This window comes from Saccoglossus kowalevskii, chromosome 11, assembly GCF_978046115.1.
Source record: "Saccoglossus kowalevskii chromosome 11, keSacKowa6.1, whole genome shotgun sequence".
Taxonomy (NCBI): domain Eukaryota; kingdom Metazoa; phylum Hemichordata; class Enteropneusta; family Harrimaniidae; genus Saccoglossus; species Saccoglossus kowalevskii.
In genome coordinates, this window is record NC_140651.1 from 5632162 (window position 1) to 5651811 (window position 19650).

Consider the following 19650-nt stretch of genomic DNA (forward strand, 5'->3'; position numbering starts at 1 on the left):
ATGCAAGTGACGGTAGCAGATAGCTTAACACTGGCTGGACGGCATGCAGATATGTGAACACGAGTGTATAAGCCAAATATGGAAATAATTTACCGGGCTGACCCCCAGGCCTGTTGCTTCAGCACTGAAACTATGCGATGAATCATAAATTGCAGACATATTTTTTTACACGTTTTTTTTATGTCTCAGAAAATTTACTATATTTTTAGTGGGTTCATAAAAGGAGTTGTAGTCATTGAAGTCTATTGAGACCGCTGCTAAACTGCCACTGTATGCATATTATTTTACCGCCCTCTAAAAACAGATTTACAATGAACCAAATATATTTACATACTGTAAGAAACTTGGTAGTATGCCATTGGTTAGTGCATTATGGTAGCGATATGGGGGTACGTAAATTCGGAAATGGAGAGGGTACAGATAACATTTTGCAGATATCTACCCGGTACTTAACATTAATAGTTGTACAAAAATGTAGCGATGTTAGACGAATGTGGAAAGCTGCCATTGTGCTGTGGTTATTTCAAGCGTTGTATCTCATATTGGTTAAAATTACTGAAACCCCAAAACATGTTGTATCATGCTTAAACGATTAGACAAGACCGGCAGACTTGCTTGGGAAACCCACATAAAAATCTCCTGTTCAAATATGGTTTCGGCATTGTCTGGTTTGAAAAACAAGTTGGAGATACTGCAAATTTCTTAGGGATATTTACTCTAAGAATAAAAAAATAGTGGCATGCCTCAATTTCACAATCATCCAGGCTGTGTACTTTTGGAAAAATCAAAGTAGTATTATAACCTGGGAGATTCATTGGCAAGCAATTATAGACTAAAATATATACTGACGAGTTTTCGCTGTTTTGGCCATAAACATAATGTTGAATTAGGCAGACACACAAAAATACAGTTAGATCAATAATTTTTTAGTTTTTACAGTGATACGTTCGAATTTAGCATGGCAGAAAATGAAATTCACTTTCTTTTTATATGTCCATTTTATAATGATCTAAGGGCTGATCTTTTGTCAATAACCCTATGCAATTATGCAAATACTGACAGTCTGGGCTTACTTCGTCGCTACACAAACTGCCACACCCTATAACAAATAGCTCTATATCTTTTAAAAGTTTTCAAGCGACGAGATGAATATGAATTCAGCTTAACTTAGTACCATATGTTTACATGGATGTTGTATTGTGTTTAAAACGTGCTATGCACTTTTCTACCCATTACATTTTGTACGATAGGCTGAGGCCCTGTACAGAAATAAAATTACATAATACAAAATTGACTAATACTAAAACGAATAATTTTAGACAGATTTCGACATGAAATCGTGTCACTTTTATGTGCGCTAACATCTGCGAAGAGCGGAAAAACTCGTAAGTAGCCTTGTAAAATAAAATACATGGACAATAATGCTAAGATACGTACAGTCTTGTCATTTTTGTGTACAACATTTTGCCGTAGTGGATCAATGGTGTGGATGTGTTTGTCTGTAGGTGAGGAATGGCTCAGGACCCTTCTCTAAAATGGTAAAATAGTTCAAAGATGTTATGTGAAATATCTTACCAATAAAATTTAATTTAAAACCGATAATATAAAAATGTCTGTAACAGAGCTCAAACACACTTTTTGAATATTATAAAATTCACACATTTCACATCAAATATATAATTGTTGTTTTCGACGGGCCTGACCCCAATCCTGCATTACGTAAATCAAGAATTCCGGAGTTCAAATTTAATTAGACAAATGACTGATTCACCTTACTGATATCTTTTCCATCTTCTTGAGGTAAAGTTTGCCATAATGTTAGTAAACAATACAATCATACAAAATAACAAGAAAGAAAACCCAACAGTAACAATTTTCAGTGATTTTTTTTATTATTTTATTGATGGAAAACGATGGTGATCACAACTTATATAGCTGTCACGAACGACACACACTAAAACAATCGTTAATTATACAAATATATAAATATTAAAATATCAATACGCGAATATGCTTATTAAGACCGAAGTGAAGTGAAAGTTGTCACATGAACGAAACAAATAAAACTATCAGCCGAACTATCATTTTGTCAAATTATTCAAGGCAAAGCCTTACAAAGATGATTTTTTATAAAATGAATATATATTTAAACATGTTATTTTCCATGACAATTCGACACCCGTATTGTGCAACAGTCCCTGTATATTTTATTTCAAACGTCGCCAGACGAAGATATGTAAGTGTAAGACAACTATGGTAAATATATAATAACAATATAAACATTTAAATCTCGGATAAAATTATTTAACTAAGAAAAAACACCAGATTGAACTTTTTTGGCAGGAACGCATTGATTGTATATTACAGTGTTTGCTTTGGTTCACTATACTTCATAATACTGTACATTTCATACTCGTGGAATTGGCATTACAGAAATATCTCTATCAAGCTTGCAAGGCACTTTGATTAATCAGGTAAATTACGAAGAATGTCCATAAACATTACACATACTTTATTAGTAGTGGGAAAACATGCTATATAAAAATATTTGAGTAGTGTAGTGATTTTACGAAAACCTAAGAAATTGTACGACCACTTCAACAAAATAAAATCCTGAATATATTATCTAATACATATACGCATACCCAACAATTGAGTCTATACCGTCTTCACCGATGGCATATAGTATTTATACTGGTTACAAAAAGGTTATAACAGAAAACATAGATATATACTTTGTTTGTAAATGATTCAGAGATTAGTGGGATGTGGCAGTGGGGTACACATACTGAATAGTAATCAGTAATAGTCGTAAATTGTTTAAGTACAATACGTAATAACAGATTATAGTGCATTATACATCATTATAACACTGTTGGCCGCGGTGCTCTGGTGTTAAAAGTGCAATATGGACGAAAACATATTTTTTTTTAATAATACTCTGTAGAACTCTAAACAAATCGGACTATGATTTATCATAAACTAAAATGTTGCGTTTGCAGGACACATAACACTATTCGTTTAAAAAATCAAATCCACTAATACGCATGTGCAGTGATTGTTATTGTACGTACCAAAACAACCATTGCGCATGCGGTGTAAAGGGAGTAGCGACTGCCTATGATCGGTATGCATGTGGTATACTAATATTTACACAAATCGAACTAAGGCTACGATAATCTACCCGAGTCCACTGGCATAATTAGTATTTAGTTTCATATTAATATTGCACTGACTGGGAAATCGTGCACGTGGGTATCATATAACTGTGATATATAAACGTAATAATTATAAGTGTATATAAAGACCGCATTATTGAATACAAACAGGCAGATACGATCGGTTGAAACAATCTGTGATAGTGCTCACAGAATTCACGTCTTGTCGTTGAAACAGTAGCATTTGGTAATCTAAATTGGCCTTGCTCTTAGAAGCAAAGGCACAAATTGAAAATATCCGCTTGTAATTACTAACCCAAAATGCTATAAATGCGATAACATGAACGCGAGATTTGTGTTTGCCAAAAAGTACATTAGCGTCATTAGTGTTAGCGTCATTAAAAGCGTGAATAAATAAATAAATATGTAATTAGTTCATTTTAAGTCAATGATGTGATATGGTGATCAACGTCGCCATGACAATGGTTTGATGCGATGTATTGTATACTCTGCTACAACAACGCGCCGTCATATTGCGGTAAATATACTAAATTAAAAACAGAAATACAGATATATCAATGTACAAATCTGTCAAATGTCATGTAAATTGTACTCGTCGAGTCCAATCTTCTTTAAAAACACAAAAATCACCTGGTGATGTCACCCATTCCACGAGCAATACACTACTACGTTTCTGTATAAAATTAACATGTAAGTATCTGTAATAATGGATTATATAATAGTAGATATATTTGTAACCATATCAAAGGTATTTCGTCTCTGTTCGCTGCATTGGTGGTAACATCATTCTGTTCAATTCCGTGTAATCGTTACTCCTTGATGGCAACACGGATCGATTCACTGGATAGTTCGGCCCCTTCGTTATTGTACGTATGCAATTCGTTTGTTTCTGCGGTATCCTCATCTGTGAATCAATCAGCATCACATTACGGCAATGGCATTAAAGGTAATGGCAATCTGGTATGGCATATAGCGTATTTAAAGATGATATAAATATGATCTCACTGAAATACGTGCGTAGGGATAGAATTCAAATGAATGTGATTCGATCTTGTAAGGATGCTTAAAATACATCTAGAAATGTGAATAAGATCAATTATTGTGAAATATCAAATCAAGACAAGTGCAATTGTATCCCAGTCAATGTTTTCCTAAATGTGATCGACACATCTTTGCAGTCATGAAAAAAACGTAATATAATTGGTCTCATAAACACCCTAGATTTAAAAATTACGCGTCTTGTAATCTGTGAATCAACGGTCTAATACTACTACAATATGCTGACCACATACTCAACTGGTATTTAGCCACACATTGACCGAAGCATATATCAGTTTGAATATATTTTCCTTGAAACCTAAAAGTTCGTTCAAAATTAAAGCGCCCTCTGTCGATATTTATGCTAGGTGTTCAAACAGCCATATCTTGTTCCGCAAATCGTCAAAGCGTGAACATCGAGGTGTGCATATTATGTTAACTTCTTGTTGGTTACAACATTTCGAAAATTGTTAATTATGCGCAAATATATAGACAATTTTGAAGAAGAATTTCAGCAAATGTACATCGGACAAATATCTTGACGACACACGCCATGCGTACATTGCTACCAGGTTTAATTAATCATATGTTTCTTAATTATGAATATTCTTTCTCGCTTTCTTAACACGAGTTTAGGCAAACCAACTGCAAATTAGATAATTGTCACTTTATGACGGGGGGGGGGGGGTTATGACTGTGCGATAGATAAAAAAATACGGCTATTTAAACCATGCGTTATCACATACGTTGTTAGGAATAGACATGCAACATGCAGATAAATCTATATAATGACAAATATAACAGACAATATTAATATATAGTATGTAGTTCACGGTTAAATTGATTAAATCAGGCAGCGGTGATTCTTCCATTGCGAAAAGGTACTGAATTTGTTTATTCGATTCGTATACACAACTTTTAAACTAGACTAGACTAGACGAGACGAGACTAGACTAGACTAGACTTGACTAGACTAGACTAGACTAGACTAGACTAGACTAGACTAGACTAGACTAGAATAGACTAGAATAGAATAGAATAGAATAGAATAGAATAGAATAGAATAAAATAAAATAAAATAAAATAAAATAAAATAAAATAAAATAAAATAAAATAAAATAAAATAAAATAAAACAAAATAAAATAAAATAAAATAAAATAAAATAAAATAAAATAAAATAAAATAAAATAAAATAAAATAAAATAAAATATAATAGTATAGTATAGTATAGAACAATCGTTAGCTGAAAAACAAAATAAAGCTACACGTATGAGTATATTATGTCTGTTAGAGTTAAACACACGAAATACCATCACAACACGTTAAGATGATTCACAACATGGTGGTGTCCACGATGATATGTACACTGATGATATGTAGGTAGCTTTATTGGCTGCGGCCTAATACTCCGGGGCCTAATACATCCCACGACAACATGTTTATATTTGGATATAGTGTAAAACATTTGAATTCAATCGGGGTGGCTGATAGAGTGTGACCAGTGCGATGTTTTTTCGCGGTGTCTTGTGTGTACATTTGTCTTTTTCTTGAATGTGCCAACATTTTTCCTGCATCACCTTGCATGCATTTTTTTGTTTTAAACAGATCTTCCAGCCACACCCATGATTTCAAATACCATACAGCCTTAACTAACTTGTAGAAAAAAAAGATGCATGTGCCAGTTTAGCTGAGACATGAGCTATTAGCTTTTATTTTTCAACAGTGTCACATCGCCGTTCCTGCATCTGCTAGCTTCTGTATGCTTTATTTTCTTGATCTTGCTATCGTAATTTCTTACCCTAGATTAGCCATGCTACTTGCTCTGTCTGTTTTGTGTATGTAATTTTATTTGGTATGTGCACTTGTATCCGACTCCCGCATCCAGTCTTGTTCTATTGACATTTGGTCAAACAAGCAAAGCATTTCAAATCTGGCACACGCGGTCAAATCACTGTGCCGAATTCACGTACGAAGTTAATGCACATAACACTTGTCACTGTAATGTTCGAAACCCTGCAAATTAACATGTGCCTGGGGTGTATTAGGACGCAGCATGTTACTGAACGAGGTCGTTATTAGGGCTACCTAGCACACTGGTGTTATGATTGTAAAGGCTACGAAAAGCGGGTCAACTGTTATTGCCAACAACAACTGATCCGTGCAGCATGCTATGTTGCATGTTGACAGACTGCCGTCAACACGTTGCAACTTATTGATTGAAATAGAGACATGCTTTATTCCTTGTAGTATGTTGCAAGTTGTTCATAGCTTTCTGTCAACTTGTAACATCCCACGATATACGTATGAACACAATCGTAAGTTGAAGCGTGACGGGAGGTTTGAAAATTATTGGTCGGAGGACTGGTTTCCTCCATGTGGTACATCATCTTAACTGACTTACCCACTGTGCCATCCTTGTATAATCAATAGGAATTGAGGTCAAATTGAGGTCAAAATATCAGTTCATACGGAAAAGACAAAAACATAAACACCAATTAAAAACACAAGACAAAAATAGGTAGGGAAAAAGTTGATTGGGTTCACAAAAAAGAGATAAATACAAAACACGTTAGTATCTGTTGAAAAATCATTCAAATACTGGCAATAAAGACGATTTGCAAAATACGGTAAAAATGTGAAAAAAGTTAGGAATTTGAAAAAAGTAGGCGATCGCGTGATATATTAACGGTGACTTAGCATGCCAAAAAACACCAAGATCGTTGTGAAATGAGGTCACGTGTGCAATCTGACCAATAAGCAAAAAGTAAACGTTGCAGCTACTAGTACATTAATTCAGAAACATTAGTTATATTTGATTGCGCCCTCTACGTCGTCTAACGTAACTAACTAACTAACCTTAATATTTCCGTTGAGACTAATTCTATTGCGGCTGCTGGCAACTGATGACAGCCTCGTTCCCGTGGTTTTACTGGCAGAGTAAGATTCATCGCCAGCATTCTTCTTCTTATTACTGATACCAAGTAATTTCATAAATTTCTGTTTAAACATTTTTGTTGTCATGGTGTACAGGATTGGATTGAGGGCGCTGTTTACAGGCAGGATAAATACAGCCACCCAAGCGTAAACTCCACCACTGATTTGAGCCCCTAGAAATTGTAGAAATCAATGATTATTAGAATTGACGTATAAAGAGCATAACTAGATATAGATAATGATCTACAGAGTTGTTTTGAAAAATGACTTCGAATAATTTGGAAATTACGTTAAAGAGGTTAATCTGTCCTTTCGCAAGTGCTGAGTTATCATTTCTAACGATAATGTCTAGCATGCAATAATTAAAGGGCGGTGGTCGTCGATCATTGTCTTTTAATGTAAATGTGAATTTAAGACATGGCTTTGAACTAGAACGTCAGTGTCGAAATAGTGCCATCAGAATAGAGTAGAATTGGGGAAGTTTGAGTTGTTTTTTTCTATGAAATTTATTTTAGCCACGTATTAATTGAACTTAATAACGGACAACCCAATGAAGACAGTATTTGTAATCTCGATGAATACTCATGTTAAAATACTATTATTGTATGTGGTTCGTGTTACAATTAATATTGCAATTCAACAAAAATTGTACACCGTGATCTAAAACACAATGACGACCATTCACAAGGTTTTCTAGGTTATATGAGTTAAAGCGATGTGATTAGTAATATACATTAGTTTTAATGTTTTGTCATGGACACTTAATTACGAGTGCATGTCGTTAGTTGAAGATACGGTTAATAATCCCATGTCGTAATCATTAAACCCAATAATGTCAGGCACAGGGAGAGTCACAATTATTCATGCATTATTCGAATGTCATGCAAATCTTTTGTTTTATTTATATGACTTTCGACCCCCTCCCACGATTTTTCTCATTTTCCAACGAACGAATACAATACACTGTGTCGCAAAAGCAGCATTTCAGTTTAAGTAAGTCATTTGTGGTCAGTTTTCAAAATGTTGTAAAATTTAAATAAAAAGGCAATAACAAAAAAATAAAAATCATAAAGGCGCACAATGTTTTTTACATCTCAGGACCAGCAACAGATATGTTGTAACTGACGTTGTGTTTCAGTTTTAATAATTCGCCCTAACGAATGTCAATAAAAGAACGTATTACCTGCTAAAGCCGCAAATTTTATAATAATTATGGGCATCCAGCATATGAAATCTGTGGCCACAATTAAAGTAAATCTTTTGACAAGGAGTAAATCTTGATTCTCTTTAGTAGAACGGATGTTGCTCCTTGACTTCTTGATACTCGTAAACATTGCCATATATGCGAATACGATGAACAGAAAAGCCATGAAGTTAACCAAGACAAATATGACCAAGGAATACTCCCATCCGTCTGCCTTGGGGTCGTCTATGTGCAGTGGTAAACACACACCATTGCCTCCGTAGAAGAAGTCACCGAAGTAGGTGATGGCGTCAATGAGAGGCAATGTTGCTATAATAACGCAACTGATCCATATCAGCAGCATTGCGAATACAGCAATCTTCATGTTTCGGTTTTTGAACTTGAACGGGTAAACAATGCAGATGAAGCGATCCATTGTGATAATTGCGAGAGTTAGCACTGAGGCCTCACTGGAGACAAGACTTAAAAATCCGCACATCTGACAAACCCATCCAAGTCGCCATTCAAGATCGAATTTGATGTATTCACCTCGATACATGACGTCATGCAAAGCGATAATGAAGAGATAGAGCCCCATGAGAAGATCAGCAAGTGACAGATTCATTATAAAAAATGAATGAATACGGTTGTCCTCCTTCAGGATACACCGAGCGACCAGCACAAATAAATTGCCAACAAAAGCTAGCATAGCAACCACCCAGACCATAACACGCAATACCACGTTGTCAAGGAGGTTTTCTACTGACGAGATTCCATCACCTCTTGGGGTGCAGTGGCGAACTGTGGGGGCGTAACCACACATCCAGAAGTGATCGAAATGGCTGAAATAATAATAGATACATTTTATTTATTAAGTGATGGCTACCAATATTGGCTAAAACTTAAATTGCCGGGACAAGTCGTGTTCGGTATAGATCCCATGTGACGAATATAACGCGTGTGAAATACGCGCCGCGGCACAACTGTCAATTATTGTTTAAGTTGATTTCCCTTGACAGAATAATAAATATTTTTCAAATATTATATAGAGGCAATGCGAATAGTTTTAGCATGATTCATTATAAATAAAAGTAGTTATGCGCCTACGCATATAAGGGCTATGCATCAGAAAAAAACACGATAATATATAGAATATGTATTAGATGATTGAGCTAATCGAGTTTCCCTTCACTCATCTATTCATATCGTTTGTCGGCTACTCACTTCTCCCTATTTCACCATCTAACGTTGTACTACTGCCAGTTTAAGAGGGCTCTGATCACCATCCTGTATGTCATGTACATTCAATTAGCCTTGCAGCGTTACACGTACTCAGTCGAATAAGTTGGTTTATTAAGCATCCGTTTTGGAAGATGCCCTGTGGCAGAGTGGAAGCCAAGATCTAGAAGATTTGGTTCCGTGGTCGCCAGTTTCGAATCACTAGTGCGGTACTCTCTCATATATATTATAATGTAAGTTAAATGTGCCATGATAACATCATCCCACAACCTTCGGGTCGAATCTGATCGTAAATTAAACATACCGAGGAATGTGAGAATCTGAAAATTATGTAATTTAGGATTGGTTGAGGATGAATACCATTTTAGCCTTATATGACGACGTTATGAAAATCCTAGTAAAACATATTTACCTCTATTTTATCAGTCAGATCAGACTTATGAAAAATTTCTTCGTTTAATGGAGTTTGACAAATTATCTGTACCTCTACTTTCTAAAATTGTATTCTACGTCTCTAAACATGGAGAACATTTACTTAACCAGTAGTTTCAATGATTATTTAAAGGACTCCCTCTATATATATGTTTCTATTTTTAATGTATTGTACCATAGGCCTGAGGCCATTGTACTAAATACATTCATATCATATCATTTCCCATGACAATTTAAAATTTGTGTTCTATTTAGTATTAATATAAAACTCACAATTAAAAACATTCCCCAAACGAAACTGATACTTTTTATAATAAGTATGTACATGATATTGTTACTTACACCCATTCCAAAGACGGTAGATCATCAAACAACACCATGGGCAGTCGTTGTACGGGATTGTGTTGTAAATCACTGACAAATAGTTGAGAAAATAAAAGAAATTTAGAATGTGTTGAAGTGTCACGAGATATCTTGTTGTCTTTTCATATGTGTTGATAACCATAGTTTATGATTGTATCTATCCGTACGAGTGACACGTGTGCATCACGTGTGCATCACGTGCAAATTGCAAGAAACTTCGCAGCTTGACTGACATTGCCTAAATTATGTTTCGATTTTTGCTTGTCAGTCAAATGTTTTAAATATAGTCAATATAGTAACACTGTTATATTTTGATGATCAATAGTGAAGATAATATATCACGTGATAGCACATGTGATGTTTTCGATACTTAACTCTATATTGCGTAGTTTTACTTACAGTGTTCTCAGAGATTCCATATCTTGTAAAGAATCCGCATCAAACCAAGCTATTTCATTGTCGAACAAAGGGCTAAAAAACCAATTCAAAATTTAATAACGTATCGATTTAATCTGAAACATCTATTAATTTAATATAGGATGACAAAAAAAGAAAACGACCCTTCAATAACACATTCATAAATATACAGAAAGCAAAATGGTCGCAGTTTGATTACCACAACCACTACGTCAACTAAAGTGAGCGCCGCTCGTTATTTTGCAGTCTGACGGCTGTTACATACATTTACATATATTTTCGTGACCATAACCTCACTTTCACCACAAACTACAGAAACAACGCAGCGAATTTTAACTCACAAATATTGACAGCAAAATCACCCAAGCGAAGTCAATATTGCATTTCTATTCATGTATCTAATAAGAACTAACAAGAAAAATGAAAGCCAGGGAGTATTCCTGGCAAGGTCAAAGGTTGTATACTTACAGGTTGCTAACCTTCGTCAGGTTAGCAAACATTCCAGTGCGAACAAATGGTAATCTGTTGCCAGCAAGTAATCTGAAATGTACATACGATGTAAACATATGTATAATAACATCATTGCACGCATTCCTAATCATTGTACGAATGTGACGTCATTTGTTCAGGTGCATGTATTTACTATGACATCATTAAGAACTGATACGAACAATGCATAAAACATATGTGCAATACGTACTCCACATGACAACCATATTGTGCTCGTTTGCCTAGGAGTAATACTAAAACCGATTAATAACAAATATTATTATACCTCTGTCACCGTAACGCCATAAGTTACAGCGTGCCGTAATTTTGCGGTATTTTACGGGGTATTTCACCCCACCATATGAGAAAATGCGAATTCCAAATATGGAATTATTACGCATAAGCGTCCTCTAATAATAAAAATAAACATGGCTACCATTGGGGTTTGACCGGACTCCACACAAAGAAGTTCTGTTCTAAACTTTTTGGATTTCGGCATTCCTATGATGCGCGTCGGTCGATACCCCAGCTAAACTGTATTCGGGCATACTTTTAGGTATTCTTGTAATAACCTCATAATTAGTACATAATGGCAGACTAAATTGTAGAATTCTACTCACAGTATTGCCAGGATTACAGAGTTGGACAGAGCTCCATCTTCGAACTCTTCAATTTTATTGAAAGATAAATCCCTTTTTATAAAAAAAACAAACATGATCAGCCGTTTTCATTTAAAAATGAACACGTGCTCCGACTGATATCATTCAAACATGTTATGCCTTATTGTAAAATACTTTATTTTAGCTGGGCTGGAATTATATTTCGCTGAAAAGACTTTTTGGGTGTTTTTGTATGGAATTTAATTTTACTGATTTTTGACAAGTTGAATGTAAAATCTAGGAAAATAGTATAATCGCTGGATTTTATTTTCACTGAATCATTCCTTCAGCGAAAATAGTGCAAATTAATTCCAAGCAAAAATAAAGTTTTTTTACAGTATATGTAACAGCGAATAAGCACTTTGCAAATTCTTATAATTTCTCTACCAAACGTGAGTGTTCACATTCCATATAAACATGTCTGAATTAGACTATTTTAACACACACAGAATAACTAACAAACTCACAATGTTTTAAGATTCTTCAAAGGTAAAAAGACACTCCTCTTTACTTCAGTCAGGTCGTTCATTGACAACCATCTGTAGCAAAAATACAAATACATCATCAGTGTTTACGCAATGTGTACATCCACTCTGGGATACGTAAAGACGACATAGTATCCCAAATATTTGTTATGATATTGGAACTTTTATGGTGGAATTTCATTGGAAAATGTATTTATAATCATCTCTAAAACCTGACGTAGTCTCAACTCACAATTCGCTAATACTCGGTGTATGATCGAATGCGCCATCTTCTATCCGTCTTATTGTATTGTTCTTCAGTTTTCTACAGGTAAAGCACATTTACAATAGATATACGTGAAATATTTGAAATCTAGTATTTTTAAAGTTGTTACGTAGAAAGCTGGTATCCACCTAGAACGTATGTACAAGTAAAGTTAGTTCCGATTTCAAATCATATCAAGAATTAAATATCAAAACATTTTAGTGTGGTTTTTCATGGCAAAGATTCACATCACAATACTTAACAATTTCGCTAGGTGACATAGGATTCATAACTATAATTTTATGCATATTTACAAAATGGCAGTGCATATACAGAAAAATAACTGTTGATTAATGCTAACCCGATGATTAGAGATGACATGAAATATTACCACACCCATATGCGCACACATGAATACACGCGCGAGTATTATTCTACCTTTAAATTGCTAGTCACACAGTCACGTAGCAAAGTATGTGCAGTGTGCGGAACGGTTCGAACATAAATGAAGAATATGGTGGCATGCCAGTGACGCTTTCGTGTTACACGCACACATTAAAAACATTAGTAATTCCTAGAAAGTCCTGTACTTATATAAGCTAGTTAAAATTATACCAACGCTAGTACTCACAAATGACTTAGGTCTGTCAGTCCTTGCAAATCGTATTTCTTAATGGACAGTATTTGATTTCGTTCCAGATCTCTGTAAAAAAAATCAATAGAGCGAGTATTTTGTTAAAGAGCATCAACAGACGTTGTACAACCATTGGACCACCGATTTGTGAAAACAAATTAGTCGCTCAAATGTAATCAAAATCACCCGCTACATTGAACTTGAAATTGTTTGCCGCAATGAATTGCGGTATTATGAGAATCGCCATATATAACTAAAAAGTCTGAATGTTTTCAGTTTTATATGAATGGGCTATCGAAATCTACTGATTCACTATTATCTTTAGCTATTCACTTTGAAGGGCCACGTGACTGAAACATATTTTATCCCCGCATTCCATTCAGTGGTTTTACTTTACATCCGGTCATTCCATTCAAGCCCAATTATGCATAATCAATTTGGTATATCATACATTGTATATTGTATACAAACTTACAGTTCTTTCAACCTATTTAGATTTCGAAACATTCCGCTTCTTAAATGGGATAGACCATTGTCCAGTAACCTCCTGTAAAAAAGGTAATATTGAGCCCATGACTTCATCTTGTCGGAATTAATTTTGTGTTTTGTAAAATGACAACGTTAAATTCGTGCGAATGCATTACTTATGTATAGTAACGGTTAAATCACGGAATTCCCAGGACACTCCGTATAAAATATATATTACAGAGTGAATATATATTTCAAGACGTAGAGAAGATGTGGACGTCAATAACGTACAAAGCAAATACGGATAATTGAATCTGTTACATCATCCACTGCATACTCAAATATGGGCTTCACACATTTTTAGTTTTGTACTCGTATCATTTTTGAATAGTTATTTTTTGCTGACCACTGTATTTATGCTGGCATTAACGTTGACATCGGTGTAATTGTAGATGATTGTTAAACAACAACACGAGAGAGCGAAACTCGACATTATAAAATACACTACGCGTTGAAATAAAATTATCAGCGATTCAACTATGTGTCGTGTAATACTCACATGCGAGTCAGATTACGGAGTGCACTGAACGCATGCTCGGAAATTTCTAGCGGCCGATTCCATCCTAAATGCCTGAAATAAATTAAACATATAAGTTACAGGAGTTGGCAGTAATTGTATTTGCTACTCGAAACATTTAAAGCAATAAAAAGCAATAACTTACAGAACGTCAAGCGAGCCTTGGCCAAGAAAAAGCTCACTCTGTATCAGCCGTATTTCATTTCCCGACAAGTCCCTGCGAATAAAAATACAAATTGTATTTCCGTTTCACGATTCAATTCAATTCCTATATATTGAGTCAATTAATATCAAGACTGACTGACTAATTCACAGTGTTACAACATAGTCATTCATTTCCCAGAAAAAAAGTGTAATTCCCCTCACAACTGAAACGTATGTTCTATTGTGACACATTACTTACATTTTTTGCAGTTTATTCAAGTTCTTGAAGATATAAATAGGTAATGTACCGAGGTCATTCTTTGACAAGTCCCTAAAACAAAAGATACAGATTTAATCTACTTCAAGCAGCTGATAATATCATATTTCTATATTCAATTTGCAGATAATCACGACTACTAAACAGAAATTCACATCATTCTTGTTGTGTGTTGAAAGTATCGCCAACAATTATGCAACCACGTAAATTATAGATTAAATGGAAATCTATTGATTGGATTGGCTCGCAATAAACTCGGATATCAATATTAATAATCTATTTTTTTCTCTGGAGAATAGCCATTTCTTTTATTTACCCTTGTCAATCCAGCAAACTGAATGAATGACACATTTGAAAATGTTACAAGACAGGGTAGATTGAATTATAATTGCTTTGTCAAAAGCTTTTGATACACAGTTTTAATTTTATATTAATATTAAATTGATTAAAGTAATCGAACTTTGTCTATGTATGATTCCAAATAAAGAGACATTTTACCACAAAAACATTGAAATCAATATGCACTATTGACTAAGATGTTTCCCATGGCGAGTAATTCAATAAATCACATCATTGGAAAAATAAATCCCACAAAAAACAACTGTTCAATTTTAGTTGGTTAGATGTTAAATCGATTTTGTTTGCTTGATATGTGTACATTATTATAAAGCTATAATATGGGTATTATATATGCAAATTATATATGGGTATTATTATTGTACAGTTAGTATAGAATATATTGTATACCTAGACCCAAACATTTTATTATGGTCCAAAGTTTTTTTAAACATGATTCGGTGATGCATTTCTTTCTTCTTTTTTCTTACTGTCAGTCGAATGCAGGTAGTGGCTCTCACGTTACAAGTATCGCACAAATAGTATTCTGTATATTTAATTATATATGACTTAGATTTCATGTGGACAGTAACATTATACACAGAACTTGGTGTAAATTGTTGATTCAATAATATTGTTTGTGGAGTGCATCCGTTACAATAATTCTCGTTCGTCTATTTTAGCAGCCTGACATGTAAACGATATGTTTTCAGCGAGACGTCGATCCACGCTCTGGAAAAATGGTACCGTCTAGTAACATAGGCACCGTTTTTCTGGTGAGTGGTGAGAATGTATACCATTTGGGCTCGAGTTACTGTTATATTCGATGAGAAGTCATACAAACACGACGCGTTTCTGGAGATTGGACGCAATGTTTTAGTCCAATCACCAAATTAGATGCTAATATACACAACAACTAAAAGTTTTTAAATTTTCTATAACCAAGTTTGAAGTCAAATAAGACTATTTTTTCTGTTTTATTTAGAACTTGGAACAAGGTGAAAAAAGTCCCGTCTTCTTAGACACTGGTTTCAATGATATACAACGGAAATAAATAAAGTACTTGCGTGTGATAGTTATATATATTATGTCTGTTTTGTATAGTGCGTGTGGTACCATGAAAAGATGAACGCAAGTTTTACTTACAAGTCAACAAGATTATTAAGAAAGGAAAACACACTCTCGGGAAGTGTTTGCAGCTTATTAGCCTCCAAATTCCTGTAAAATATGAACATTGTATTTATTTATTTATTTATAAACACAGCTAAATTTCTACTGATCGTATATACTATTTTCACTCGTATGTACACACTTGCATCACACTTGCATCTATGCTATCGATAAAGAGCCATTGCTCGAAACGTCTAGCTATTTTTAATAGTTATTTAGGACTACGATTACCAAATATTATCTTCAATATATCATAGATAGCATATGATTGTTTGTGCGTTATGTATTGGTAAGGGTATCCACAGATGTAATTAGATGTACTACTTACAAAACCATTAGATTTGCCAAATTATCTAATGCTCGTTCTGCAATATCGTTGATAATATTCCTTGAAAGTAGCCTGTGAGATATTTTGAAAAAGATAGCATTAGCTGTCTGTGACAATCTTAACGCAATATTGTCCAATAAATGACGTGATTCAGTGTCGATTGTGTTGGTGTCGATTCTGGCATTTCTGTATTTAACTCAAAAAGTTTTCAGAATGTAGTGGTAAGTTCTTGGCGAGCGTATATTATTTAAGTTTCGGAGTGGCGAACACTGTGTAAATGTAAAATATAAATCGCTTTTCAATCAAGTGATCGTTATATTTATATATGTTTGCGATGTTCGCCTAAATATTTTGTGGAGGCATACTAGTATATGCTATCCTAAATATTGTCACAGAGTGCGCAGTAAAGACTATGGAGGTAATAAGATTGTTTCATTAGCATTTTCTTTATTTTATTTCACTCTATTTGCTATGGATATTTTTGTTATCTGAAGGAAACAAATAATAATTATATGAACGGCGGTAGATGTTAATTTAATGATACGTACAATTCAGTGAGATCGTATAACCCATACAAATCTCCTGCTTTTACTTCTTGGATCGAGTTATATCGCAGATCCCTGTTAACAATAAAGAATTCACGCGGTACATTAACATATAATATATCTTGAATATAACAAGTAATGATTATTCATTACACAAGTCACATGTCAGAAACTTTAGAATAAAAAACGATTTTCGTGAATAACCAGATTTGTAACTGCAACGATCTTTAAGGATGTCATTTTTAATATTGATTATAATATCGGTCAAAGTTAATGTAATGAATTTGCAATCAGTGAAAAATAACAGATAACAACACATAGGCTGTAGAGATTTGTATAATTATATATACTCACAGCTTGGTAATATTGGGTGGTATCCCACCCGGAATTGACGTTAAATTCCTATGGGAGCAATCTAAACGAGTGTCTATTATAGTATAGAATTGGTTTTCTGACGTCATAAACCCATTTTCCCTCAATATAAAATGTGTACAGTTACATTCTTCCGGATAACTACCATTATCTATCATAAAAAATACAGTAATCATTATTAATCTCGCGTAACTACACCGCCTGCATTGGTTACAAATATGAATAATTAATGCGTAAATACGAATTGCTACTCACCGCACTCAATTGTTTCACTCTCATTGTCTTCCTCCTCCTCTGAATCACTCTTTTGACCAATTAAGATGTCCCAGTTAGTGTTATCATCTTCATCAGCTGTAATCAGAAATATACATCTTAATACATGTCACTATCCCATCTACAAGTCACGTTTTTGAATATTTTGGAATCAACAATTTATATTGTGGAGAGTTTCTGGTGAAATCAACATTCCATATTGTGAACAACATCCAGTGACAACATAAACCTAAACTGAGAATAAATGGTTGTAGGTGATTGATTGATACTCACTACATTCTGATGACCATTCATCTGAGCCATTGTCACAATCGACATGATCATCGCAAAGTTGGTCACGAAATATGCACTGCGTGGAATTCGTGCATTTGACTTGTATGCCGCTACATGTACCGCGAACAATACGCTGATGCACTGAAAGATATAACAGTGTATTCAAAGGTCACTATAGATTCCACACCACAGTTAGAATTGACTATTTTGCTAGGCATGACATGCTTGTATTTGAAACTGTGGTATTATGTTATCAAAATTAAAAAAAAGCCTTAGATATTAGGGAAAACCAATTTGATTTGCAATTTCAGACTTTGACTCGTAGAGTAAATACTCTAACTGGGTCAACTTTCAGTGTTGTAGAATCAGCTTCACTTTTAAGACACTTTAACTAACTAAATTTTACTATTTAATTCAAATTATTTTATTTATTTTTTACCATTAATGTTTTCAAGTTTTTACATTGTCATCATTATGACAGGAAAATGTGTACATACCTCGTCCCATTCGTTGTCGCTGTGAATAGCCATGTACAGCGCGCAACGCTGTATTCAAATATTTTAGTTTTCTGACGTCCCCGATCAAATTCATAAAGCCCAAATTAATATGAAGTCGGCACACTAATTTTCATAATATTTCGTTGATTTCTTTAGTTTGATGTATACATTTACATATCTATTATTCCGACATTTGTCATGTGAACATGATTATAGAAATGATTTGAAAATCGTAAGTGACGTCACATTTTTTCGTTGTTTTTTCGATATTTGATTCCATAAAGCCAAACTATAATTTATATAGAGAGGGCTACACCGACGCATGCGCTCAAATCAGTGGCCTTGTGGTGGCTCCAGATAAACAGGAAAAGATTATGTCTAAGCATAAAAAAAAACTAAATCTCAAAATGCCGACAAAGAACGTCCAACTATTGCAGGAAATAACAGTTCCGATACGGCTAATAGAAATGTTGCGGCTAACAAACAAGCTGCCCGGAGACAAGATTATTATTTTCTATTCAACAAATGCTAGAGCACAATTTAATCAGGTGTATGCAAGAAAGGAAAGAAATAATGAAATGGCCAAAATACGAAACACTCATACTCCTTTCCCACACCATCTTCGCTAGCCAAGGTCTAAGTTTATTCGGCCAAGCCTCTAAACAGACCATCAAATACGCGTATTCTAACAGCGCCTCCAGTAGTCAGTTGCGGCTAATCATTGTCCAATCAGTTTGCGTGTTACAAATCCCTCTTTGGCGTTTCATTTTAAATATGATATTTGTGATGATAACAATGTGAAAGTTGTCGGTGTTGGTGCCCTCAAGCCTCATCAAGTACAGGCAGTCGACGCAGTTTTGTGTGGGAAGGATGCCTTCATAGCGACAAAAACAGGAAGTGGAATTTTGTTTTATAATTTGGTACGTCCAAGCTGATTGGGCGCCTTGTTTCGAGGCGGGCCCAATCAGTTCTCACTGCTTAAGATACGCAATTAGCCTAGGCGATCCCGCACGGTATCGTGTTTAGAGGCCTATAGGTCGAAGACACGGGACCGTGCGATTCGGACGATGTACCCACACATTCACTAATCTAA

The 19650-nt window shown here is 34.6% G+C and overlaps 1 protein-coding gene across 1 annotated transcript; it reads right to left on the reverse strand.

Annotated features, from left to right (window-relative positions):
• Positions 1 to 1873: 1873 nt before the first annotated feature.
• Positions 1874 to 18651, reverse strand: LOC100371357 (uncharacterized). The gene is made up of 21 exons (XM_078008392.2): positions 18558 to 18651; positions 18061 to 18201; positions 17770 to 17865; positions 17497 to 17665; positions 17146 to 17217; positions 16598 to 16669; positions 16246 to 16317; positions 14746 to 14817; positions 14488 to 14559; positions 14325 to 14396; positions 13773 to 13844; positions 13295 to 13366; positions 12652 to 12723; positions 12402 to 12473; positions 11896 to 11967; positions 11255 to 11326; positions 10769 to 10840; positions 10349 to 10420; positions 8336 to 9177; positions 7075 to 7325; positions 1874 to 4083 (listed from the first exon to the last, which is right to left on the reverse strand). Exons 1-21 carry the CDS (start codon positions 18649 to 18651, stop codon positions 3922 to 3924), a joined length of 2763 nt encoding a protein of 920 aa, XP_077864518.2. The 3' UTR covers positions 1874 to 3921.
• Between the last annotated feature and the right edge of the window lie 999 nt (positions 18652 to 19650).

What these genes read in the sequence shown, in the direction of transcription:
- LOC100371357 (XM_078008392.2), bottom strand. Translation starts at nt 18,651, where the DNA reads ATGAATTTGATCGGGGACGTCAGAAAACTAAAATATTTGAATACAGCG. An exon ending in GCGACAACGAATGGGACGAG is followed by an intron (nt 18,202 to 18,557) that starts GTATGTACACAT and finishes TATATCTTTCAG; the next exon opens with TGCATCAGCGTATTGTTCGC. An exon ending in CTGACAGACCTAAGTCATTT is followed by an intron (nt 12,724 to 13,294) that starts GTGAGTACTAGC and finishes CTTTACCTGTAG; the next exon opens with AAAACTGAAGAACAATACAA.